Source organism: Corvus hawaiiensis, unplaced genomic scaffold (genome assembly GCF_020740725.1).
Source record: "Corvus hawaiiensis isolate bCorHaw1 unplaced genomic scaffold, bCorHaw1.pri.cur scaffold_60_ctg1, whole genome shotgun sequence".
Classification (NCBI taxonomy): Eukaryota; Metazoa; Chordata; class Aves; order Passeriformes; family Corvidae; genus Corvus; species Corvus hawaiiensis.
The window spans coordinates 234755-262333 of record NW_025963380.1 but is presented as its reverse complement, the minus strand read 5'-3'; the positions used below and the strand labels follow the sequence as shown (position 1 = coordinate 262333).

Here is a 27579-nt window from a genome sequence, read left to right as displayed (position 1 = left end):
AGCTTTGACAGTGCTGCAGAAACAAACTGATAGCACTTCCAGTGCGGGAACATCTGCTTTCATCCTCCTCTTGGGTTCCTCCTAACCAACCCTGGCCAGGGCTCAAGGAGCGACCAAAGGAGTTGACTTTGATCCTACAGCCCCAAACAAAGCCAGATGGGGCCTTGTCCAGTTTCTAAATACAGAGAGGTCAATCCACATTTCACCAAGGAACAGGCACAGAGGTCATATTGTTAATAGTACTTTGTTAATTAGTTCATGAGTGAGATACAAAGATAACCTTTGGTTGGAAGGTTCATCTAGAAGTCAGCTTTCACTCACGGCCTGTTGTTCAGGCCTCATTCAGGGCCTGGTGTTCAGGCCTTGGAACTTCAATCGCTCCTTTGATCTAGAGATGAACTACAACTCTAAATAATTCTTTCAGTAACAGAGTCTTAGATTTAGGTATTAGGCATAAAGGCATCGCCTCTTGTTCTTCAATTAAGTGCTGCTCAAGGTCATCACTCAGAGCTACAATTCACATTCCTTTTAAAACATGCCTCATTAGTTGCTATTCTCTGTTATTTATCAAATCCCCCTTTTTTCTTGAGACTGTGTCTCTTTTTAGACAAGTCTCAGTGCTCCATTTCCCAGCACAAAGTATCACAACAGCTCTGACATGGAATCATAACACACCAAGTGCTCACACTGCAGTGATTACGGTGACTGCCACAAATGCATTTTGCGGCAGCCATGAAGCCAATCCCACCAAGAAGAATTTTCTTCTTTCTGCCACTCTTCTACTGCTCTTCCCATCGAGGTGATTCCTGACTGTTGGACTTCAAACCCATCACTGATAACAGTGCAGCATTCCTGTCCTAGAATAGCCCAGGCTCCTCCTTGGCCAGCAGGCAGATAATCCAAGGCCATGCGGGTCTGCAGAGCCCCCGTTCGTGTTTGTTGGAGCTCACAGGATGTGCTGTTGGATATTTTAACAGTATCATTTGCTACTTCTTCTAATAATTGAAGCTAAAGCTTGTTAATGTGAACTCCACAGGACGAGGCAGCGCACATGGGGCACAGGGTGAACCAGAATCTTTGGCTTTCTGAAATCCAAGGCACTCTTTGGGTGGAAAATGTTCTCTTAACATGAAACTCTTCCTTGCAGTTGTTGCTGAAGCACCCTAAAGGGAGGCATCACTATTTTTCCTCAGTCTCATTTGGGTTAGGAACAATAATTTGATTGTCCACGGAGATGATGCTTTTAAATTCCAAAATAATGTCCCCAAGGTCCTTTGCTGTTCAGCTTTACTGCGGTGTCGGGGGGTAACAGGGCTTGGTGGGGTCCTGGGTCCCAGTCCCTGAGGGGCACCCAGGCTCCTGGCTGGAATTTGTGTGGAAGTCACTCAGTGTCACATCAGCCTTCACACAGAGCCCCGTGGATCAGAGCATTTTCCACAGGGGCCGTTGGGGCAAACAGGGAGATTTGGTCTGGCAGGATCTGTAAAACAATGTCCTGTAACATCTCCTTGTTCTCACACAGAACACTTGGCTGCAGGGACACATTCCCATTGTTCCTGCCCAGGTTGCAGGATTCAAACACTGCTGTCTTTCGCCGGAGCTGTTCCTTCAGATGCCTTGGGAGGGCCATTGGGCCTCTGGACCCACACTCTGGCTCCATTATTAGGACTGCTGGATCCAAACCCTTTATCTCCACCAACAGTGGTCATTTGAGGTGGATCTCCTTTTTTCACAATTGTTTATAAAACTGCAGTATCAATAATTGTGCTGGCCTGTCATGGGGTTGAATAATTCAGTCTTGTTCACTATGGTTTAACAGAATTACTTTGATTTCTCCTTGATAATCTGCATCAATTCCTCCTCCCATGACATGAACGCTTTGCAGGGCCAAGCTCCACCGAGCAGTTATCAAACCAAAGTGTCCCAGAGGAATCTGAATTCCTATTCCTGCATTGATAACTCTCACTTGCTTCTGATTTATCCCAATTAATCCTAATGCACAAAGGCCCAGCCCTGCAGCCTCTGGGGTGGCCCTGTCAGGGCCCATCGCACCCAGAACGATTTCCCAGGAAGTCCAAGTCCCCCTGTCCATGGGTGGATTTGCAGACTGGGTGCAGCCGGGCACACCCAGGGGTTTCCATTTCCCCAGCGGGCCCATTGTTAAGGGTATGGAGCACATCTGGGAGATGGGTTCTCCATCAGGACAGGTTCCCATCTCCTCATTTTTTCAGCTGCTCTTTTAACAACCCCTTAATCTGTTCAACCAATCCTGCAGCTTGTGGATAGTCTGGGATATGAAAAACCCAGCAGTCTTCATCACTGTCTTCTTCACAGGAACAGACAAAGCATTCCAGATCTCAGTATCAGCAAACCCTATAAAAACAGCCAATTTCATCCCTTCCTCCTTTATTCATTGTGTGCAATCTCACAAAATTTACCAGTGACCTTTGGGTCCTGGCCAAGCATTTTCTGGAGGGTATTTAGTGTTACATCCCTGAGCAGCCATAGCTAAAGAATTCGTATTGTCAGCACCATTTCACATTATTATTTATTATCTATACAATATAAATATTATTTTATATATATATAAACTATGATATTATTACTAGTTCACTTGCACAAAGAAATTCAAGCTCAAGATTAAAAACTTCTTCTATTGCTCCATGTGGGAGCGTTCCAACAACGATTGTTCCTTGTTGGTGCTGTTTCCAATATGCTGTTAACAAAATCCATCCTCGTCTTCCCAAACCCACAAGCTCTTTTCCTTTTTCCATATCCAGTTTTTGGATGCATTTTAAGACATCCAGCGCTTCAGCTCCTTTTAACCGACTGCCCCACTGCTCTCACGGTGCTCCGACCGCAGCCCACTCCAGAGCCAGCGAACTCCAGGGAAGCTCTTCCCATCCAGGATTTCAGACAGGACTGATTCCTTACATTTACATTTAAAAAGTGACATTTTGGTGTGATCCGGCCAGACTACACCAATTTTGTTGTACCAGTGGCCAGGGCCAGCACCAAAGACACAGACACCAACTGAAGGAACTGTGTCATTTCCTGCAGTTCAAAGCAGCAAAGAATCACAGCAGGAGCAGCTCAGCAATGTCCCCAGTCATCACTGCCAAAGATTGCCTGTAGCACCATCACCCAGAGCCACCCATCAGCTGGGGGAAGCTGTCTCAGCCAAGGACTGGAGAGCCACTCCCAGACACTGGGAATTCCTGCAGCTGCCTCCAGCCACAGCTGAGGCTCCAACCCCGCTGGGAGAGGGCCCAGCTTTGACAGTGCTGAAGAAACAAACTGACAGCACTTCCAGTGCGGGAACATCTGCTTTCATCCTCCTCTTCAATTCAACTCTCAGTCTCTCTCCAGAGAAAAAGCAGCTGAACCACTGGCCAAAAAAACTGTCCTGGGAGCAGCAAGCTGGGTGCTTCCTCCCCCTCTGCCACAGCTAGGAAACAAATTGCTATCTGTGTGTGACCTTGAACAAGCTACAAACTGCTTTGGAAAAGTTTCTCTCAGTTTTCCTTCCCCCTCTCAGGCTCAGTTTAGGGGCATAGAAAGGCACAAAATTAATTTCTGGGCATAGGCAGCGATATGGGATACACATCATAAGGTCACCCCAAGACAAGAGACTAGACAGGAGTAAGGGAAGAAAAGTAGGTATTTATTTGAAAGGCCTTCAAAGGTCTGGGGAGCCAGAGGCTATTGCCAAGATGGACCCCAAGATGGACAACAGGTCACAAGTTCTTCACACTTTTATGGTTTGTTTCATTTGCATATCAGGGTTAATTATCCAATTAACACTTCAGTTAAATGATGTCATTTCCCCTCCACTTGCCGCCCTTAGAGGCTCTTTGGTTTATACTTTTTGGGCCTAGGTCTGGGTATCCTTGAAGAGCAGTCCCAGAGAGGCTTTGTTATGTCTAGCTAGCATGAGAGAGCAGAAATTAACAGGCTACAAGAAACTTCAGAGTTACACACCAGGCAGTACAGAATTTGAAAAATATAAAAGTTAAAACCTAAGGCATCAGTAGCACCAGAACACCCACAGCTGCTGAGTTTCACAGGACAAAGAAACTCTACAGAGACACTGTCATGCTTCCTTGTGCTTTTCTGTCTGTCTTTCTTGCACTTTGGGAAAAAAAAAAAGAATTGGCTCGGCCTCTGATATTCAGCGCTCCAGTTGCTGCGTGTCTGGCTGTGGCAGCTCACGTCCAAACACAACTGCGTCCCTGCTGAGCAGGGCAATGGACGGCCACAAACAGGGAGGTCCCTGGTGAATATCAAGGCAGACACCTGGGGAAGCGCAGAGGATAGGGATAGCTGTGGGAGGAGAAGCTGTTCTGTGTCTCTCATGATGGTGCCAGCACCCTGAGGGAGCAGCCAAGACAAGTGCTGGAAGCAGACGTGTCCTGCCCTTTTCTGCTGTCACATGGACACAGGACAGACTTGTTGCCACGGGTCCACCTTGATCCAGGAACAATGGAGGGCCATGCATTGGTAGGGAATGGCCTCCAGCAAGAGCAAAGCAGGATCTTCTAGCAGCAAGGCCTGAGCTTGTGAACCGGGCCATCTCCTCAGCAGATACCAAAGTGCTTCCCTCCACCCCTGTAGCAGGTTGGGTTTGTAACTGGGCAGAAACACCAATTTAGTGTAGTGGTTTGGTCCAAAATACTCATTACTGTTTACCTTCTGTGAGATAAGAATTAGGAGAAACGCAAAGCAGGCACCAAACTTGAAAGAATATAAAGAAGTTTATTAACAGACCTAAAAGAAGAGAAAAAAAATCATACCACACCTTGAGAACTCTCCTCCTCCCCCCGCCTTCCTCCCTTCTCCCACTGACAATGTAAAAAGACAACCCTTAAGATGTTCAGTCTGTTTACCACTTCCATAATAACCTTGTTCAGTCCATTTAGAAAGAGAAGTCTCTCTGCTCATGCTATGAACACATTATCACAATGAGTCAGCCGCCCACTTTCAAATATTGTTCAGTCCATTTAGGAAGAGGAGTCTCTCTGCCTGCGTGTGAGTCCCTTACCCCGACTTGCAGCTTTTCCCACAACTGCTTTCGAGGGTCTGCTCTTGAAGGTTTTGGGGTACAGTTTTAAGGTTGAGCCGTTCAGAAACAAAAACAGAGGCCCTTCTCCTTCCCTGGGAGCAAAGGGTCTTCCTCATCTTCATCTTTAGGACTATCTCTGGGAGCATCTCTAGGAACTGAGGTTTCTTCTTTCCCATTTGGAGCAAAAGTCCTCATCTGGTTCATCTCTCCCTGTCCAAACTTCTCATGAAATTACAGCTGCGTCAGCATCTGCCTATCTCAGCGCAGGTGCTTTTGCTTACGAGCTGAACACCCCACCCCCCAGATCTTCATGAAATTACAATGGGATACTCTGATATATCATAGCTTCACAACAGAATTTCAGCTTTAAGCATTTCCTCTCTCTCTTCCCTCAGGTTTTCAGCTCTTCACAGCACTAAAAGGGTTAATCTCACCTCGGCCTTGCAGCTTTGCAGCTGGAATGTTGAATGTTGCTAATCGAAGTGGAGAGGGGGGAGAGCCGAGCCGCTCCGGCTGCCAACTGCAAGGCTGTGGGGGGGGTTCTGTGGGTGGAACAGGTCCATCGGCTCCAGGATGGCCGTGACCCGGCCTGGCCTGGCCCGAGCAGGGCCCGGCTGGGCCCACTGGCCCCCGCTCGGGCCCCGCAGCCACCTGTCCCAGCACCGGAAACGAGAGAGAGCTTGGAGGGGGAGTTTGTCTATTCTTAAGTGTGCATCACAGAGGCGGTCACAACTTTAAGTGGCTTAAAGAATTGTCCATATTCAAACTGGCCAGCTGATAGGTTCTGTCAGGTCATGGGGGAAGTTGTAAGCACTCCTTTCCGAGAACATCATTTCTGAGACCATGCTAGCTAACCCACGACACAGCCTGAAGCGAGCACTGAGGTTTCACTGCCTGCACTGGGGAGACTAACTTATTTCCAGAGGCATCATTCCTCCTCTCAGAGGTGAAGTTGCAACTCAATATCCTTTTTCATCTTGTTATTGCACAGGACACCCAGGCAGTGATCTCCCCAGGATGCGATCTCCTTTACCCCTGCTGAGGGAAGGGATCCAGATGGGCCAGTGGAGGCATCTCATCCTGGGTTTGTGTTCCCAGCACTTGAGGGATACCCAGTTCCCATCCCACACCTTCCACTAAGCCACAGCAGGTGAGTTTCCTCTTGCCTCTGTACATGCGTGCACGGAATAGACACCCGTGTGTGAGTGTATTCTCTCAACTCCCATAATTGGGATTGATGAGGACAGAAGGCGGGAGTGAGCTGGTCAGAGGTCAGGCACAAATGCCAGAGGTGGTCCCACATCTCCAGGAAAAGGAGCAGGTTCCTATGGAGGACTAGAATTGTCCTGGCATTCCCTGGCCAGGCAAAGCAATGAGGTGCCAAAAGCCCTGAAGGAGTTTTGGACAACTCCTTGGATGGGCTGCCAGGTGGGCTAAGAAAGGTGATACTCACTGGGACTTGGAGCTGACCAACAGGAGAAGCTGCTCAGGAATGGGGTCAGCAGTGTCCACCTTGGCTGTCATGACAATGAAATCGGGGCGTCTCACATGCCAAAGGGCAGGGAGCAAGGGCAGCAGCACGGCGTGGGCCAGGGCACTCCAGAGGAGAAGAATTTGATGTACTGGGAGAGTGATCCAAGAGGTGCCATGGTAAAGGCAGCTCTGAAGGCTGAAGGAGCTCAGGAGATCTTACAGGCCTTGCAGGAAAGCTTCCTGCCAGGACAAGAAGGATTTCTCCACGTTCCCGTGAAATAAGCATCCTTCTCTGCTGGCTGAACAGACAGAACTCCAGCACAAAGAGGCAGCAAACAGGACATGGAAGCAGGGCAAGTTGCAAAGCAGGAATTTAACAAACCTTGCCCCAGGATGTAGGGATAAAGCCAAAAGTAAAGCTCCCAGCATTTTGGGAGCCGCTGGGAAGGGTAGAGGAAGCCCAAGGAGCTGTTGCAGGAATAGAGGGTCCTGCTGAATGAGTCGCACCCATCCTGGAGGCCTGGCACAAGTGGGCACTGGGGCTGGTGGCCTCCTATGTGCATGTCAGCCTAGGAGATGGTCATACACCCTTCCTCTGGGAGGGACTGTGCCTGTCCATGCACATGGCTCTAGACTCTGCAGAATCTACTTGAAGACAGGCTGAGGAGCTAAATACGTTGGCATGAATGCAGAATTGGGTCTCCAAAATCCATGTGGTTGAATTTGTCTCTTTAGGTTGAAACCTCTTCATTTTGACTACATTCCTGAAGTCTCAACCTAAGAGTTGAGGGATTAGGGAAAATCATCAGGATGTTTACATTGGCCAAATCCCTGAGCATGTCAAGGTCCCTCTGCACTCAAGGTCCCTTGTGCCAACTGCTCAGGGATGGGTGAGGACGGCTCATCCTGAAGCGCAGTCGCTCATGGGATCATGGAATGATGGAATCATAGAATGGGCCGGGTTGGAAAGGACCTTTAAAGGCCATCTAGTCCAACCAGCTGCCATGGGCAGGGACATCTTCAAGCAGAGCAAGCTGCTCAAAGCCCTGTCCAACGTGGCTCTGGATGTTCCCAAGGATGAGGCACCCAACAGCTCCCTGGGCAGCCTGTTCCTTGCTGTCACCACCCTCGGGGTAAAAAATCTCTTCCTCATGGTGGGATCTCTTGGATGACAGTGTGAGGAGCAGCAGGCCAGCAGAGCTCATGGAAGGAACAGACTCATTTCATGGCACTGCTGGCCTGGGCAGAATTACCATGGCTCAGAAAGGCAGCAGCTGGTGCAAAGGAATCCAAACCTGGGGCGGTGGTGAAAGAGCAAACAGGACTGGGCTGAGTGCTTGAGAGAGGATGAGGCTTGTGGTGATGCGATACCTTTATTGTATTTTTAGATAAGTTTTCTGTACCCCAATGGTTCATCCCTACCTTCCCCACTCCTATTTCCAGTTGGTTTCCCCCAGAGCCAAGCCTCTCCCCTGGTGCTCCCTACATGGTTGTTCTCCTCCCCTTGTTCTAGCTCTTTCCCTATCAATCACCCAAACCCCTCCTGTTGTTCCCGAAGGTCCAGGGTCCATCATGTGAAACCTCCCAATTTACCCTTATATGGTCCCCATCAATCCCCCGAGACCCTACCCCTCTAGATACCTCCCCCTTTGGAAGTCCCCTAAACCTCGATGCCCCATTGGGGCATGTGATCCCTTTCCCCTCCTCCCCTTGGGGCTATTGGCCCAAGGAAATGTCTATCCTCGTCCACATCCCTCAGAGATTTCTATTGGTCCCCAGTTAAGCCATCCCCATTGTAACACCTCCCTTTATAAGGGGTTCCCTGGAGCTGCTGGAGGCTTGTCTCCTGGGAGTTGCCTCCAATAAACTTGGGTTATCCCGTGTGGCAAGCCTCCTTGCTACTTTTTATCCTCTCCCTCGTCGGGACTGCTGACAGCCACTGTGCCTGGAGCTTCAGCTCCCCTGGGCAGAGCTGAACTCCTGAGGAGCAGCTTTAAAGCCGAGAGCCTCCAGCTGCTCCCACTCCTGTCGCACACCGCAGGAGCTGGCCTGGGCAGTGGTCAGTGGCGCTCATTGCGACAAGGCTGATGAGGAAAGAGGACTCCCCGTCCTGGCCTTCCCAGAGGGTCCTTCCCCAAGAGCTTTGAAGCTGCCTGCAAGGGCCTGAGCTCTTGGTGCCCTTGGCCATGGCAGTTGTCTGCACCAGTGAGGTCTGTGAGGAGACAAGTTGTCCTCGTGGCACTGGGGCTGTGTCCAGGCAGCCCTGGGGACGCTGGGCACTGTTACACTGCTGTCCTTCCTGGGCACTGCCCTTCACAGCCCAGGCTGCCTCCAGGGAGAGCCCTGGGCTCTGGGAAGGACAGGATCTCCCATCCCAGAGGCCGGGATTCAGGCCTTGGCCCTTCTGCTCCATCAGACAAAGGCTTTGCTCAGCACCAGAGCCACCTGCCCAGTGCCTCTGCCTGCCTGCAATCACAGCCTCCAGTGACTGGCTCGAAGGAGGCCCTGGGGAGGCTCCATCAGAAAGGGCTTTCAGTGGCAACTCTGAATGCTCCAAGACACTTTGGGTTTCTCTTCTGACTTGGATTTCTTGAGGGACTGCTGCTATCTCCTCTCAGGACCTGAGGATCCTGGACTCAGAACACCAAATACACTGCAGGGCTCATTAAAATGGAGAAAGGCCTAATGAGTCGTTGCCTTCCCACCCCCTTTGTCAAGTCCTCAAGGATTATACAGCTAATTAGACATTGGAGGATTAGAGAGAAAGATTCCAATGACCCCTTTGAAGACATGATAGCAGCATTGTGCAGCTGACCTTGATCCAGGGTTTCCTAAGGAGATCATGACCAATGGAGAAACAGTTCCTCGTGGCCCAACACAGGATGGACAGCTCTGCTCATCACCTCCAGCCCCCAGCCCTTTCTCCCAGTGGCTACCTGGGACCTGCCTCACTTTCTGTCACATGAGACTTCTGAATTCTGTAGTGAGGTCACAGCTCCTTTGCACCAACTTCCACCTCCTTTCACCCTAGATCTGGCGGCAAACATGCAGGGAAGGGTTTCTGCTAATTAAAAACCTGAAAAGATATTAATTAAAAATAATAACAAAAGAACCACCTCCCCTCTACCCCTCCCAAAACTCCACACTAAACCCACCAGCAATAAAATAAGTAAACAAATAACCACAACCCAAAAGCCCCACCAAACTCCGGAGGTGAAACACGATAAACAGTAAAACACAGTAAATGAGTCCCACATCCTCCACGACCTCTGCAGACGGTGCCCGCTCGGGCAGGGAGGTGCTGCACAGGGCCAGGTCGGCCTGGTGCCCTGCCCAGGGCCCCCTCACAGCCCCACGGCTCCCGGTCCCGCTGAGGTTTCGGGGAGTGTCGGCTGTCTCTGCCTCGCCGTCCCGCAGCTGCCGGCACACCACGCTGGCCCTGCACGTCCCCCTGCTCGTCCAGGACTCTGCCCCATGTCCAGCACTGCAGGATCTCCACGTGCCCATCGCACCAGCTCCCGCTGCCCACTAGCCACAGGGATACAGAGACAGCGGGGCCTGGGGACGGCAGAGATGTCACCAGCTGGCTCCACACTGAGCACTGGGGGTTCTGCAATGGGCGGGATATTCAGTTCGTGGCTTCCTGTTACCTTAGTTCAGATGTGCAAAACAGCTGCTGCTGAGAGAATCCTATCTCAGACTGACGGGTTCCCTCCCAAAATGCTGCATTCAGTTCTGAGCCAGCACTAAGAAATCCAAGAGCAAAATAGCAAGCTGATTACAGAATCTTGCAAAATGACATCCAAGAACATTTTGTTATAAAATCACAAATATTAACAGAAGCTGAGAAAACCAACACCATTAGAAAACAAGCTTCAAGCACCTGGACTGGAAGGGCTCAGGCAGTAAATTTAATTGGAATGAAGTCTTCTTTCTAAAATGTGAGCACTGCCATCAAATTTCCAAAACCAGTGAGAGAGGGAACCCCAGAAGCAGAAGCCCAGAGGCTTCACACACAGCAATGACATAGAACAGGGCAGGGCAAGCAGCTGCAAAATTTGTAACTTCTCCATTGCAATGAAAGACTTATTTTAATTTTACTGTGGCCACTATTAATAAAGTGCAAGATTGGAGAGTTTCGAAAAAAATAAAAATCAATAAATAATAAAAGACTCCCACCATACCAAAAAGACAAACCTCATTTTTTTTTACTGTCATTAGGCTGCTGAAAAAAGCAATCAAATTATCCTGCAAGTTCAAAGGTACAAAAGAAATCTGACTTGAATTTCTGCACCAAACCACAGGAGGGTTTGTCCAGTTGGACATTCAGATTAGGAACAAACAAATTCATATTTTCTAAGATATTTTTCATGGTCATCCTCAATTTGTTTTAAGGCAGATTGAACCAAAGACCTATTATATTCTTGCTGGGAAGAAAGATGCTTTGAATTATTTAAGCTCTGAGGTGCATTTAAAAATGACTTTAATGAAAGTCAGATACTCCCAGGCTTGAAAGGAAGGCACAAGTAAAATTGGTCACTTGCCTGCAATACTTGCAGGAAGAACACATTGAAACGCCCTTTCACATGAAAATCTAAAAAAATCTTCAATCTAATTATGGACAACAGCAGGCGGAGACAAGATGAGAGCTGTTAGAAATTCTGAGTTTGGTTTTCAAAGTGATTGACAGCAAAGCCTGTGTTTAACTTCAGCAGAGTTGTGTTCAGCAGCTCTGAAAACCAGAGACATGCTGTCGGAAATGACAGAGACATGTCTGCACCTGGGTCACATCCCTTTCAGCCACCAATTGCACAGTGACAGCTGCTCCCCCACAGGAAAATGGTCTTTGGGATCATTTTAAGCACAAGCACAAGCCCAGCGCAGTGTCAGCCCCTGCCCAGCTGCAGGTGAAGCCCAGGAGGGGAAGGAGGGATTGATTTGGGAGCTCCTGACTGCCCTCAGTGGACCTGGGCCTGGAGCCGTTCCCCCCTTGCCGAGCAGCAGCTGCGGAGCAGGAGCGGTGCCCGATGTGCCCCATCGTGTTTGGGGTGGCCAGGCCGTGGGGCCTGGGGGGCTGGGGAAGGGCTGGGGGGGCAGGTGCTGGGGCAGGGAGCAGTTGGGCTGGGGCGGGGACTCTCCAACCGCCCTGGATGTGGAACTGGAGCCCAGCAACTGCCAGAACGGCTGATGGAGCCCCAGCAGGTGAGTGGGGAAGGGGCAGCTCTCTCTGGGCCAGGCCCAGAGGGGCTCTGCGTGGGCCTGGGCTGTCCCACGGGGAACAGTTCCCTTTGGGAACAACAGGGCATTCCCGGGGGGCTGTTCCAGAGCTGGCGGCAGCTTTGGTGCTGGCCTGGGGACAGGCCTGGCAGGGGACGGGGACTCCTGGCCATGCCAGGGCACACCCACATCTCCTCCTCCCATCACCACGGCCACTAACGAGGGAGCAGCTTTTCACTGCATTGCCAGCACCCCAGTTTACAGCCAGCCTCAGCACCTGCCAGAGGCTGCAATGGGTTTCTCCCAGTCCCCTCCCAGATGATTCCTTGCGGCCCAGAGGAGCCCACAGGAAGGATCAGAGGGTGCTCAGGGGGCTGGAGCACTTCTGCTCTGGGAAAGGCTGGGACAGCTGGGACCACTCCGCCTGAAGAAGGCTTGGGAGAGACCTTAGAGCTCCTTCCAGCACCTGAAGGGACTCAGGAAGAGCCCGGGAGGGACTTTGCAAGGACCTGCAGGGACAGCACAAGGGAGAATGGCTTCCAACTGACAAAGGGCAGGGTTCAGTTGGATATTGAGAAGAAATTCCTCCCTGGAGGAGGAATGGTGAGGAGGGTGGAGAGGCCCTGGCACAGGTTGCCCACAGCAAACAGAGGTTGCCCTGGAAATATTCAAGGTCAGGCTGGATGGGGCTCTGAACAACTTCCCTTCTGGTGTTCTAATCAGGTAAGACAGTTCCTGCAGGTTGTTTCATTTTCAAACTCTGGGGCTGAAAGGATTCCTAAGGAGGGGAGGAAGAGCTGAGCTGGAATTCCTGAGCTGAGGAAGGCTGGGAAAACATTTAGGACCAACTGCCTCAGGGACAGCCATGCAAACGCGAGTGTGCTCATCCCTGTATTCTTCCAGGTGGTCCAGGAGCTTGGAGTGAACCAGCAGTTCCCTTCTCACATGTCTTCTCAACAGGGATCTTCCTCAACAGCCTCTGAGGTGAGTACAACTCTGCTGAGCTGACTCAGGACCGTTTTGAACTGGCACTTAAGGGAAAGGAACTGCAGGAACCCTGCAAAGGGGAAGCTGCTCAGCCATGGCTCTCCTGTCCCTGAGTGGGGTTCATTTCTCCGTGCCTGACTTCTGGATCCCCACTGTACCTCAGAGGAGACTTCTTTCCTCTGCTTGGTCAGTTTAACAACGTCTTTGACAGTGAACATGTACAACTATAACAGGAATCTGATCTCAGATGGCACTGTTTAATTCTGCTGTGGTCACAGGAATCCATGTCCTAAGCATATTCAATGTGCTCAGTGCAGAAATAGATTTCATAGGTTTAAGTAGATTTTGAAATTGGTTCTCCATCAGTGAACACCCATTCTTGTTGGGATCAGAAGAGGCATCTTCAGGTGGTACTTTGGAATAGGTGAAAGGGTTAAGATCACTGTCCTTGTGAAAGCATTATGAAAGCATAAGATACAGTGTTAAAAGTTAGCAAATGTTAGCCATAAGCTGAAGACACGGAATGTAACTTGGCAAGACAAAACTTGCAAGAATGAAGGACAAAGCTTGCTAAAACCAGTGAAGAAACTGCTGAAACAGCTGAGACTGTGCATGCCTAGAGGAGAAAGGTGAAAAGCGCACAGTGGAGAAGACACACGGCCTTCATCAAGACACCCCCTGAGGAAGACCTGAAGCCTTCCTCAGCACAACCACCAGGGAGCCCTGTGCTCTGCGTGTGCTAATGACAATAATGAGTTCCAAAAAGTAGTTTGCATAACCACATCTTTTCGAAAGCAAATAATGAATATACATAAAATGTAACCGTACATGGTAATCTGCCGTGTGCCTGGGGTGGGTGTGTGCACAGCCGGCACCGAATAAAGCAAACGCCTGCTCTTGGACGCCGTCTCACAAGCGTCCCTAGGCTCGGTTTGGAGCGATTCATAGGACGGAATACCTGCCCTCCTTTTAGCAGGATAAGGCAGAGAAGGAACATTAGATCTCCACTCAGGACTATGAGAAGACATTTTTTTCCCAGATACTTGGCATTTTATTTCATTCTGTTTTCTTTCCTTCATTCAATTTAATGTAATAATATGTTCCAAATCTATTTATCCCAATGCATCCAGTAAAGTTAAAAGAATGAAAGGCAACTAATTGCAACATATTGCCCCTTCATGTCACCCTATTTGGTGCTAAAATCCATGGTAAAGTATTTTCCGAAATCGCTTCTGGAAACAAAACAAAGCTTTCCTGGGACATTTTGCAAAGGCAAGTTGTGACAAGCACAAAGGGGAATGGCTTTAAGGTGAAAGAGATTTAGATTGGATTTTAGGAAGAAACTCTTGGCTGTGAGGGTGCTGAGGCCCTGGCACAGGCTGTCCAGAGAAGCAGTGGCTGCCCCATCCCTGTAAGTGTCCAAGGCCAGGCTGGACGGGGCTTGGAGTGACCTGGGATAGTGGAAGGTGCCCCTGCCCATGGCAGGGGGGTGGAATGAGATGATCCTTGAGGTCCCTTCCAGCCCAAACCATGCTGGGGTTCTCTGAAATGACTTTAAATCGCACGATTCTCCTCTCACCTCCTGCTCCTTCTCTTGCAGGAGGCAGAAGAGCACAAAGAACGACCGCAGAGTGGCGCAGATAAAGCAGAAAGCCATGGAAATCTGTCCGGGACAAACGCAGAAACGCCAGCAGAGAGCGGCACAGGGACATTCCCGGGCCCTCCGCTTCCCATTCCTCTCTCCAGACTCAGGGAAATAGAAGCGGAGCTGATCGGCGCTGATGAGGCGGACACTGAGGCGGAGCCTGGCGAGCCGCTGATGTCTGCAGTGGCAGCAGCAGCGGGCCAGGCTCCTGCCCCAGCCGCAGGGGACAGCGTGTGGCACCGCGCTGGCGCTGCGCTCCAGGCCGCCCTGCGGGACGGCAGCGCTCGGTACACGCAGCGCGATTTCGCAGCAGCCGCGGCCAAGTTCTCCACGGCACTGGAGGTACGGGGCTAAAGGGGTGTGACCCCCCGGTAAAGCCACGGCGGAGCTGTCCCGGCACTCCCTGGGGCAGGACTAGCAAAGGGAACCAGGAGCACCAAGCTGGAATGCTTAGGGTTGAAGAGAAACCCCGAGATGCAATTTCACCTGAGATGTGAGAATTAGGAGTTCTAAATAAACCGCAGAAGGGGGGAAGTGTTGGACTGAACCAGAGAATCTCAGGTAATTTTGTATTTTTCTCCAAGTTCTGAACTGTATTAACGTGTAGAGGAAATTGAAGTCCCATAGCATGAAAAAAATGCTCCTCTTTTTAATCCCAGCACTGTTTAATCAGCAACAAGTGCCCTCTCAATACTTGGGAGTTTTCACTCTGCCCTAGATAATGTTTTCTCTCCACTCTGACTCCAATCTCTTCAGCCAGGCACTTGAAACCCTGAGAAAGGGACCGCCTGCACTTCTTTTAGCACTGTTCTGCCAAACTTCATTCAAAAGCATTTGTCAAATATTAGGGGCTTTCCAGTTCACAAGCAACTATCCTATCCTCAAATATCCTATCCCTGTTTTTTTCTACAATACTGAAGTAATTTTTTTTAAGTGATAAATATTACAGCAGCTAGTGAGTAAAATGATAAAGTATCGTCATTTTAAAGTGCTTTTTTGCCCCCTATATTCTGAAATGAGCTGTGGTAGGGACAGCACCACGGGTCACTTAAGAGGAAAGGAGGGCTTGTCTCCTCCTAAGAGGAAAGGCTGGTGAATGGACATACCAGGAAAAGGGATGAAGAAATGAATCCCTGGGATTGCGGACAGAGTGATTGGGACATCACAGAATTGTAGGGCTGGGGCTTCTCAGCAGTCTCTTAATCCAGCTTTCCCCAGAAGCAAGAAACAAAACATCCCTGAAAGACCTTTCTGTCCTCTGTACTGATTTTTGTAATGCTGACTTCAGTTAGAGCCACAGTCTGTGAGACTTCGGTTTTCTCCACTGATCAGTCACAAAAAGTATTTCCACCTAGCAGCACATGGTGTATTCTAATATTTGGAAATCATGGTTTTGTTTCATGTGCAGCTTTGCAGTAAAGGCTTTGCTACAGAGGACCCCTTGAAGTCCTCTGCAGATGATATTTCCAGGCTTGCCAGTTGGATTGAGTCAAAGCTCGTCATCTGCTACTTAAAACTGGGGCAGCCTGACCTTGCTCTGCAACATTCACACAGGTGAGAGAAAATATGGATTAGATTCACTGCTAAGACTGAAATCCAACGTGAAACAAAGACTAGGAATAACTGCAGTGCAGGAAGAGCCAGTCTAATGGTGAGAAAAGAAGGATCAGGAAAACACACCTTACATGGGGCACTGGTGTTTCGATTGGACTAATGGCATCTGTTGAAGTGAAGGGTCTAATACACAGGCCAAGGTTCAGCCACATTGCACCTATGCCTTGTACAAAGAGTATTTCAAAATAACTCAGGTTCACCTTCTGAAACATTCCAGATGCATAATGTTTCCAGGGAGATGGGCCAGACACCTGCTGCTCCTGCCTGGGGAGCTGGGGGTTAACAAGAACTTGTGCTGTAGCAGTTTTACTTATGCTACCTACACGCCGAAGGCAAGAGAGAATATTGCCCCTGAAACATTTCTTCTAGAATACACAAACCCCTAATGAAATTGCATTTAGGATAAAACCACAATGAAATTAACCTTTAAGTAATATTTTTAGTACTATTTTCTTCATCGACCACAGCTGGAGAGAGAGGGAGAGGGAGAGAGAGTTCACCTGACACTGGAGATGTAGCATTGAGTTGTAGAGCAGAAGTGCATACAGTGTCTGCCTCAGTCACCGTTTGATTCTTAGAAGCTTTAATGACGTAAGAAACCTCAGTCTAAGCTTGTCCATTCCTCTTCTGTCTCCAAGGAGCATCATTCAGAACCCCTCTCACTTCCGCAGTCACCTGCGCCAAGCCGCTTGCTTTCGGTGCCTGCACAGATACTCGGAGGCTGCAAGGTACTTCTGCTGCTCGGGCTTCCACAGGGCTCCTCTGCATCCCTTTCCGTGCAGCTCTCGGCAGTGACGCATCCTCCGAGAGCCAGGCTTTTCCAAAATCCGTAGGAACTTTGCACTGGCTTTGTGTGTGTGATCTCAGGGGCAGCAGAGCTCCAGTCTTCCCAGTTCATGTTAACGTGAATAATCCCACTTGCGGCCCTAAATGACATCCAGGGCTATTTGCTGGCAAGAGTTTAGCGAGCTAAAAATGTGTTTGCTGGTACTTTTCTAAAAGTTGGACAAGGACTTGGAGTTCTGTGTAACCTTTGGTATCAACCTCACGTGACACTCTGTGAATAGGACCTCCTTTCAGTCTGGCCACAGATCCCCTTCTCTGCCTGCACACTCCTCTGCTGCTTTTGTCCTCAGGAGCGCCATGGTCGCGCAGTATCTGTACGTCTTGGCTGAAGGAGCTGGGCTGGAGACCAGTGACCTCATCCAGCTGTACTGGCAGGTAACAACTGACAGCCTGGGAAGGAATCACAGGATATGCCAAGCTGGGAGGGACCCCCAAGGACCACTGAGACCAACTCCTGGTTCATGGAGTCTCCATCCAAACGACCTGGCTGTTTTGTTTGGGTTTTTTTAACTAAGTGTCTAATTTTTTTGCCCTTTTCTAGGCTATGACTCAAGAAGCCCTTAGTGGAGAAGTCTCTTTTTCTGTTCTGTACACACCTTTTGAGAAAGAGAACAAGACTGACAAAATAAAGGAGGCCAACAAAAGCTTTGCTGAGAAGCACCCTGATTACGTGCAGCACATATTTACAGGTAACAGCAGTTTTCAGCTGCCCTTAAGCACTGTGGACTCTGTTTGTGTGGCTGAATTCAAAAGAGTTGGAGACAGTTGGAAAGTTTGAGCTGCTTGGGCTCCAGACACTGTGGAGTATTGGGCAGAATATGCTTTATCTCAAGCATCAGAAAAATTAAAGCAGTTGATGCAAAAGGCTGCAGAGCCCTAAGATTCAAAGCCCAGTGAGAGCTGGATGTGTTGGTTTTGTCATCTGTGTTTTGCAAGGTTTCTGGAGACCATTTCACTCCTTCTTTGACTTCCCTTATTTTTCTCCAAAAAAGTAACTTCTCTTACAGCTGAAAAGAAATATGACAGTGGAAATTATTTTCCTTTCCCTATGCAGATCCTCATGGAATTCACCTGTTGCCAGAGAGGGCTGAATCTCACCCTGACCAGCAGTACTTACTGACTCTGGGCTTCAGAAACAAAGAGATTGGAAAAACCGTGGAAATGTCTGTAACTCGAAAACTGCCAGTCTTTCGAGGTATGCCAGCTTGCTTAAGAACTGGCCTGGCTCAGGGGTGACCCCCACAATCCTTACTAAATGAGAGGGCGAGAGGTGTCTCAGGACCCATTTCTCCATGCCAGCCGCGTTGATGGCCCAGCTCTTCCCATCCCCTCCACTCCTCCTCCAGTTCACCCAGCATCCTGCCAGATCCCCTAAAGAAAAGGGACATGAATAAACAGCCTCTGTGGTTCTGTAATTTCGCTTCATAGGCTGGAAAAGAGCTTTCAGTCCCAGCATGGAGGAAGAAGAAGAAGAAGAAACATTTTGGCAGAACACTGGGAAAAGGATCATGGCAGCCATGGCTTTTATAGGAAGCACTAAAATAAAGGTGAGTATCCCATTCCCTTTCTGGTATGTGGTGTGTGGGAAGGACGTGTGCTGTTGGGGGGTAATTCCTGCTGCACATGCTCCTCCAGTGTCCACAAATGCTCCGTGAATTGCATTAGGAACAGAGCTCCAGTGGCTTTAGACACTTTTGAAAAGGAGTCCTAATGACTTAACAGTGACCACTTGAGAATCCCTCCACATGCAATTTTTGCCAATCTTTATGGCCTATGATATTATATCCCTACTTCACATAACCACCAACACAGTTACTCTACGGGTACTTCATACCCATAGTAGACTGCACCTCCCACCCAGAGCTCCATCAAGAGTTAATCATTGCTACTTGAAACACTTCTCGTGATTGAGATCTGGATCCCTGTGGAATGAAGGATGTGAAATAATCCTCCCATCTGTTATAACCATAAGGCAGGTGATGGTAGTTACCTCTGCTCCATCCTTTCTGCCATAATGGACACAGCTTTTAGCACCCTGGCTGACAATTAGCACAAAGGTCAACAATCAAATTTGCACATAGATGAGACTGTTTTCATGCAATTCTTAAATTATTCTCCTGAAAAAAGAAACATGAGCTAGAGATCTGGGGAAGCTCTGACTTCTCTCCTCCTAGAGGGCAGTTGCTGGAGCAGCAGCAAGCACCGGAACTCACGCACTCAGCAGAGGGAAAGGTGTGCGGGGCTTGGCCAAAAGCATCCACGCTGGGGTGAGGGAAGTGGAGTGGATGGAGGGCAGATGTCCCTGAGGAAACACAGCTGCTTCTTTCCAGTGCTTTCCTGAAGCCCTTTGCTCTTGGCTTTGGATGACCAAAAGCCCCAGTTCCCAATGTGCAGAGTAATGCAAGTGGCAGCTTTGGGAAAGGGGAGGATCTGTTCCTGCTGGGGGCATTCCCTTCGATGCACTTTGAGGAGTTACAACTACAAACAGAGTGTGGGTTGGACACTGGATACACAATAAAATCCTGGTCTTTCTGAAAGCCCCAGAAAAACTGGGGCTTTTTAATTTTTTTTTGACCCCTCCACTTCTCTCTTTGCTTTTGGAGGTGAGATTTCTCTATTGCAACTACTGCAGCCTCAAAAGAGTAACAGGAAGAGAAAAAACTTTGAAATCAGGCAGGTTTTGCACTCCTCATGACTCCCCTCTTCTGTAAATTAATTTGGAGGAACAGGAACACACAGTTCAAGCGGAGATAAGCAGTGAGGTCTGGTTTCCAGGGCACAGGGAAAAGAAATTCGTCCTGTCAGAGATGAGAACAGGGTGCTGCCTTAGGACTGCCCAAGCCAGTCCCCACTGTAGGCATTTACACTGCTGCCACACACCAGTATTTTCTATGAGCTTTACACCTTTACATTTAAATATTCTTGCTGAAACACAAGTGCATTCCCAGAAAAGCCAGGGTAAAACCCCAGCACCACTGAAGGCAGCAGCCAAGTGACTTTTTTTTTCAGGGAGGCTGGCACAGCAGCCCCGTGGTTTAGGCAAGGGCTACCCTGGTGCCACCTCCACAGCAGGAAGGACAGGGAACTGGGCTGAAACATGGGCCTACAGGTTCATAACCAGTCCCAGAGGTCGGTGTGGGACCTGCCATGGAGAGGAGGAAAGCCCCAGGAAAGAAGAGAGAGTCACTGAGTTGGAACAGCTGCCAGGTCCACATCCATCATCAGGGGAAACATATTCCCTTCCCCTTCAGTTTACAGAGCGTTCAGTGATCCCAGCGAGACCGAACCTCTGACTCAAGGAGCAGATGGCAGTGCCAGTTCTACCTGGGAAGAGAGATGGGCACAAAGCCAGAGCTGCTCTGCTGCTGGGGACTCATCTCTCTTTATGGCACTGACAGAGATTGGGCCACTTTTGTTTTCTTTAATGTATTCCATAATTGTCTTCAAGCTACAAACATGATGCTGTCTTATTTCCATCACACGTTTGCTAAATTAAAAATGGCCAAACTTCAGCTACAGACTCAAGCACTACAACTTTCTTGGAGAGGAGAAAATAATATATTTGGGATTTAACAGAACAAACATTTCTTTCTGCCGCCCTCTTCCTCATTTGCGGGTGCAAACGTGCAATCCAACTTCTTGTTCTGCTCAGGTTGGTTTTGACCAAACCATCTCAGTGCTAAAGCCAAGCTCATTAAACCATGGCAACAGTTAAGAGAAGTCAATTCTGCCCCCTCGGTTTTGCAGCCACACAGCCTGGAGTTCACGACGTCATTTATACACACACTGCTCTCTGGCTCAGATGTGAAGGGAAAGCCTGAACGTGCTTCAAGCCTGACATGTTCCTGGCTGCCTGGAGGTCAGAGAGCACCTCTGTAGGTTTTAGTTCCTCCAGGGTCTGTCTTTGAAACCATAGATTGGCCTGTCTGTACCCACATGAGCTGACACCCTGCACCCTTTCCTCAGCCTCCTTCCTGAGACTGGAAAAGCCATCCAGGAAAGTCAGGTGATGTTCAGTGGAGGGGGTGATGGAAAAGCCCTTTCCAAAGGAGAAACCTGCATTCGTCTTTGTCATCTGCTGTCTCCCTTTCCCATGTATCATGATGACATCTTTGTTTTCCTAGTCCTACTAGAGAGGTTATAGCAAGAAAGTCTTTTTGTTCCCTCTCTAAAGCCTGTCCCAGCAGCGTGGCCTGAAAGGTGCTGGATGGCACACTGCTGAGAGCAGGACCAGCACAAACACTGATGAGAAGCCTTGAGGCACAGGAGTCCAAGGATCAGGGTGCTCCCTGTGCCTCTCCTCTCACCTCCTCTCTTTTCCCGGGCAAACAGGATGAGCGTGGCCCATGTGCACGGGCCATCGAGCAGTTCCACCACGCCAGCCTGCTCAGCCGCCTGCAGAGACGGGAGGAACAGGCCCAGGTGATGACCCAGGCAATGGCTGAGCTGGCGACTGCTCCCTACCTGCAGAGAGTCTCTCAGGAGGATGACAAGCTGGTAGGTTTGGATTTCCAACACTTGTTTCGGCCTCTGCGAGCTGGGAGACAGAGCAGGAAGGGCCAGGGCAGAGTTCTGTATTTCCACCCTGTGCTCTGGAAGTCGTTTGTCCAATGTGGGGACCTGAAAGAGTTCTCAAATCCTCCTTCAGTGCTTTGAGAGAGGAGGTGCTGATCACCTGCAAGGGTGATTGATAGAGCCACCAGGACTCACCTGTCAGTATCTATGGAAAATCCCTTCTCTGCCCCCAAAACCTCCCCAAATCAGTCTGGAAAAATGATTGCAATGATTCAGATCATGCTGCCTTGACATCTCTGACCTCAGAAGGCACCTGCAGCAAAACAGCCTGAACCCGGCTAGAGCTGAGAAGGAGAGGGGGAAAGGAGGGAAAATTGATTTTCTGTGCTGGGTCCATGCACCACATACTCCCTGTCTCAGAACAAACCTGTCTGCCTGCTCATGGTAACTTGTCAGACTTGCTGCAGAGGTGCCCCAAGACAGTGAAGAACCCATGAGAAACATGGACTGGGCCCTCGGCTGAGCCAACCCAGCTTCAGCAAGGGTCAGCAGTGGGATGATGGCTGGAGCCAACGAGGCCAAAAGTGATGGTATCCAAGGGGGTTGGGGAAAAAAGAGGGGGGGGAACATCTCCTTCTTGCTCTGCATCAGTGGCAGATGGTGTCTCTCTTCCTCCCCCAAAGGGACGCCTTTGGGGAAGCCTTGTGCCTCCAACTGTGTTGCAGCACACCCGGGAATGTTGATATCTACATAGTCCCAGTAGATCTTAATTAACTCAACATTTTGGAAGAGAATTTTTTAGAGTGCAGCAATAGCACAGGTCTCAAGTATCAGCTTTTCCCAGTTTGTTCCTAAACACTGATGCTAAGGGCAGGACAGCCTGGATCCAATCCTTGTCTCTCTGTCTCTGAATTAAGAGTATCTGAACCATCTTCCAGGAGTTGGGAAGACCGCAGGGTGAGGCAATGCCAGCACTACCCTGGAAGGGGACTGTGGGGAGTATTTTAGATCCACAAGGACACAGTGCAAGGGCTGAAGCAAAGATGAGTTGGCTGTGCTCACTGTGTGAAAGATGAGTCACAAAATCCTCAGAGTGCAAATGATTTTAATTGGGATATAATTCGTGTATTCAGAGAAATGATTTCTCTGTGAATTCCACACCAATTGTTTGTATCTCAGTGCCACAGCTGCAGTCACTGATGGCAGATGCTGTGGACATCCTCGCAGGAAGAAGTGGAGAGCGTGTGTGGACTAAAATACAGAAGGTAACAGCCTGCAGCAAAGGGCAGGAGAGCAGATTGTTCCTTGGGCAGGAACAATCCCTATCCAACAACAGTCCCTAACTCTGGTCTGTTCAAAAGGCAGAAAAGAGAGGATGTGCCAGGTGAAACCTGATCCCGTGCCTTGACCTCTGTCCATGCTCAGGCTTGGGAGTCAGCGAGGGTCTGAGTGCATCCCTGCTGTTCAAACAGCATCCCAGCTGTTCAGCTGCACCAGGCACTGGTGTCAGTGCAGTGTCAGGCACTGATGTCAGCAACTGATGTGCCAGATTAGTTCTTATTTGGGGGGCTGGAGCCAACACCTGTTCTATAAATATGAAAAGCACAGGCAGACCATGCCAAACCACAGGTCCAGGTAGGAACATCATTCCTCTGCTGCTTCCGGGTGGCATCCCCAGCAGGGCAGACACTGCTGGATGCTCCTAAAGGAGCTGCTGTAAATCCTGCTGCTGTTCCAGTGTCCCCTTTGCCCTCACTCCACAGCCCACCCATCACCTGGGACACGTTTTCCTTTCACTTTCTGCCCTTTGTGCTCACCCAGACACCAACACTACCCCCAAAATAGAACAGGCAGAGGAATGTTGTGCAGACATTTTAATTTGGTCTCTGGCTGAAGAGTCCTGGGGGCTCAGTGGTTATGGTTAATAGCGCCAAGCCCTGCACTGGACCTTTCTATTAGGGGATCAGTCTTCCCCAGACTTCCCATATGCTTTTGGCCAGTGCACGATTTCCTAGGCTTTTATTTCAACTTGTTCAAAATGAGGCTGGCACCAGGAATCCTCTCTCTGATCCTCTGCATGTTTTTATGCCAAGCACATCACAGCAAAGGCAATCCATGAGGTTCTTTGGAGAGCCCAAAGCTTCCTGTGCACCTGTGGCCATGGATCTCTTGGCAGCAAAGGAGCCACAGCCCAGGCACGAGTGCCCATCAAGGCTTCAGCAGCACTGCAGAAAACTCTTTTCCATGGCATCATGCACGGTGCTATGTGCAGCCCATCCCCTGAACAGGTCCCCTTTGCCAGCCCTGTGGGCATGAGGAGGAGGCAGAGCTTCTCTGCCAGACTCCTTGTGCCCTCAGCACCCCAGGGCAGCAGATGGAATTGTGCATAAACTTCCCTGCTTGCCTCTCTCAAAAACACATCCCCCTCACCGACCCAAACCATGGCCACAGCGTGTGGCACAGCTCCAATCCAAGGCCAGGGCTGAGGAGCACTTTGGGGACAACTCAGGACACAGATCAATACAAGAGGAAGCCATGCTTGGATTAATTCCCAGTCCGTTCTTCTGTGCTGTGCCTGAAGAAGGCACACTGCACTGGATGCCTGTCAGCATGGCAGAGCAGGAGTTTGTTGGTTTTTCTTTAATTACTTCAGCAATGGGCAGATTGATTCTTTAGATTCTCCCATGATGCAGGGTTTGCATCTTGAGTGGAGCTCCGTGTGAAGGGAGTCTATTCCACAGCAATGAAGTAACTGAATCCAAACAGAAATAGGAAAACAAAAGTAATGACCAAGTCAGGTACCACTGCTGCAGCCAGTTGCCCAAGAGGAGCCTTCATGTGTTTCTGTTTCTAATGACTATTAGTTTTGAAATAAACTAATTGCAGAAGCTTTTAAAGTTTTTATAGAGGCGAATGGAGTTGCTTGTGACACCACTTCTTTCTAATTGCAGGTGGCACTAATTGAAGAGTACTTGAGGGAAGGAGAAGAGCATTACTTAAGGACCCCACACATGCAAATACCTGGAATGGAAAACATGAACTGGACTCCAAGGGGACAGGGATATTTGAGACTGAAAAATACAAACATGTTCATTCCCAACCCACGAAGCTTGGCCACAGGGCCAAAAAAAAGACGCATAGCTTTTGCAAAAAGTTGATTTTGTAGGTATTTTGTAGCTATTGATATCAATTTGATAGATGTTAATCTTATTTTAAATTATATTAACTTGAAAAACCGTTCAAGTTGTATTAATTTAAATTATATTTATTATTTATTTTATAGATATTATATATTACATATTACATATTCTATATTATATATTATATACATTCAATTATTAATTTAAATTATATTCAATTGTATTTAACTATATGAATTGAACTTGTATTAATTTAAATTAAAGTGGTATTAAGTAGTATTTACTTGCATTAACTTGAAGTTGTATTAAATTCAGATTGCATTCATTTGTATTTACTTTTATTAATTTTAAGTTGTATGAATTTAAACATATTGTATTAAACTGTATTTAACTGTATAAATTTAAGTTGTATTAGTTTAAATTTAAGTGGTATTAAATAGTATTTACTTGCATTAACTTGAAGTTGTATGAATTTAAATTCAGATTGCATTCATTTGTATTTACTTGTATTAAAATTGTATGAATCCAAACTTGTATTTAACTGTATTTAGGTGCATAAATTTAAGTTATACTAATTTAAATGGTATCAAATAGCATTTACTTGCATTAACTTTAGTTGTATGAATTTAAATTGTACTAAATTCTTTCTTTATCTATTGCATAAAACGAAGTTTAAATTTAAATGACGTTAAATAGTATTTACTTGCATTAACTGTTAGATATGAAATAGGGTTTACATTGCATTAAATTGGATTTACTTGTATTAATTTTAAGTTGTATGAGTTTCAATTTAAATTGTATTTAATGTTGCAAACTTTTAAGCTGTATTTGTTTAAATGTCAGTTGTATTAAATTGTACTTTATGGCATAAAATGTGAGTTGTAGGAATTTCAATTTAAATTCCATTCAGTTGTGATCAATTTTACTACACTGTATTTACTCTAACATTGTAAGCAACAGCAACCTTCTGCTCTGAGCGTATCCTGTGTCCAAGCTCTGTCACATCCTGCCCGAGCAGCTCTGGACACAGGGATCCCGCACCCTCAGCCGGGCGAACGGAGCCTCCCTTGCCTTCCCTGCAGCCGCCGGGACGCTCCCAAGGGGAAAAGCGGCAGCCGGGCCCTGGAGGCGGCGGAAGCTGCGAGAGCAGAAACACAACAGCAGGGCAACGGGAGAAAGCGAAACGGAGCCACGCTGCTGGGCCGGGATTAAGGGTGGGAAGCCCTTTGCTCTCCTGCGTGCCCCAGGGGCGGTATTTTCCCCCACTGGATGGGAACTGGTTCCGAGCAGGGCACAAACCCTGCAGGGAGGAGCGGAGCTGCCCCTGCCTCCTCCAGAGCCCCTCTCGGGCTCAGGGCTCAGCCCCACGTCTCGCCCTCCCTCGGCAGCGCCTGTCCCGGGGGCACATCTGGCACCGCTGGGGCTGCCCGGGCACGCAGGTTCCCAGAGCCGCCGGAGCTGTCAGCGGGAGCAGAGGACAGCCCTGCTTCTCCCCAGAGACCGCCCGAGCAGCTGATGCTCCACCGGCGGCTCCAGCTCATGGGCGCGGTCCCTGCTGAGGCTCAGCTGCCTTCTGGCCACTGCCTTTGCTTTGCAAGGGAAGAACCTCACTCATCCTTACAGAAACCACGTCAGGTCACGGCATTTTCTGATTCAAGGGGAATTTTAAAACAAAACGACTGAAAGAAAGGGAAAATCCAGCCCCAGGCCAAAGACGGAATGAAAAGTCCAGGGCCTCAAAGGGATTGAGGCACTTAATTCCCATGATCTTTTCTCACAGACAAGAGTCTGAGATATCCCACAGATTCTCAGCTGCCAGATACCATTTTGGCAGGCTCTTAGAAAAGAGTTTGGAAAACTAAGAAAGAACTGGCAAAACTCTTGGTGCTCCTTTGTTCATTGTTCAAGGAGTAAGTAGAAAGAAACCTTTTTGCAAAAATCTGAGCTCCTTAAACATGCAGGACAGAGAAAAGAAGAATTCTTGCTCTTTGGAAACTTCTTTTGCCACGGAGTTGGTTTTATCAGGAGAGGTTTTGTGACACCCAGTGGCAATGATCATCTGTGATGGGCAGACCTGCACTAATGCACAAAGACGCTCTCCACAGATCATGGAGTCACAACACAGCCTTTAGAAAACTTCAACAAATCCTCTTAATTGGAGGCAAGAAGCCTTACAACGCTGCAATAGTTAATCCCTTCCACTAGCTACAGTGAACTCTGAGTTCCCAGAAGGTCATTTTTCCAGAACAAGCCCCAGAGAGCCACAGTGTGGAGCTGAGGTGCCTCTGCCTGTGGATGTCCCTGGATCCCCTTTGCAAGGAGGCTCCGCGAGCAGCACCAGCAGCCCCGAGGGCCCAGCTCCTTCCGCGGGTGTTTGTGCCTCAGAGACACAGCCCAGCCGGGCACCAGCGGCTGTCTGGGAGCTGCACTGCAACAAAAGCTTTCTACAGGCCCACAAAAAGTTTAAATCAACTCTTAATTCAAGTGTCTTGAAGGAATTCCCCTTCTACTGGACACCGTCTGTAACACACCATACAGCACATGGTGCTGTAAAGAGTTTCCCACTGGAGCTGTGAGAATGCTTCAGCCACTCTCCCTCAGCCACTTCCCGCTGAGCCCAGCTCAGCCCATCCCGCCGAGCAGCCCCAGGCCTAAAAGGCCGCGGCCGGGTCGGGCCGTTCCCCTCGGGCCGCGCTGGGGACACGGCGCCGGCCCGGCCACACGGACCCCCCCGCGCCGGAGCCCAGGGGCCGCCGAGCGCTCCCCGGGCCGCCCGGGCTTCGGCAGCGAGCACAGAGCTCTGCCCGGGAGGCTCCCGGCCAAAGGCGGCGGCGCTCGGCCGCGGCCCCAGCCCGTCCAGCCGAGGTCACCCCCGCCAAGGCCCCGAGGGCCCGCCCGGCCCCGCTCCGCGCCTCTGCCCGCCCGGCAGAGCCCTCGCAGCCCCCGAGCCCCGAGGCAGCCGCGCTCTTACCACAGCCCGGCACTCCCCGGGAATACTCCTGGAAGCCGCCCGCCAAGCGCTGTAGCAGCATCGGGAATCGCTGCGCTTGACAGCGCCCCGAGGCCATCGCTGTGCCCAG

At 49.3% G+C, this 27579-nt stretch overlaps 1 protein-coding gene across 1 annotated transcript; it reads left to right on the top strand.

The window, feature by feature from the left end:
- The first annotated feature begins 11722 nt into the window (after positions 1–11722).
- On the top strand, positions 11723–24590 carry LOC125321075 (spermatogenesis-associated protein 16-like). Its single transcript, XM_048293476.1, has 12 exons — positions 11723–11737; positions 12656–12736; positions 14340–14726; positions 15793–15938; positions 16637–16726; positions 17135–17219; positions 17386–17533; positions 17899–18039; positions 18273–18391; positions 21177–21341; positions 22547–22624; positions 24311–24590. Exons 1-12 carry the CDS (start codon positions 11723–11725, stop codon positions 24515–24517), a joined length of 1662 nt encoding a protein of 553 aa, XP_048149433.1. The 3' UTR covers positions 24518–24590.
- The last annotated feature ends 2989 nt before the right edge of the window (positions 24591–27579 follow it).

Coding starts and splice junctions, on each gene's coding strand:
- LOC125321075 (XM_048293476.1), top strand. Junction 12,737..14,339: donor CTTCCTCAACAGCCTCTGAG/GTGAGTACAACT, acceptor CTTCTCTTGCAG/GAGGCAGAAGAGCACAAAGA. Junction 17,534..17,898: donor CGTGCAGCACATATTTACAG/GTAACAGCAGTT, acceptor TTCCCTATGCAG/ATCCTCATGGAATTCACCTG.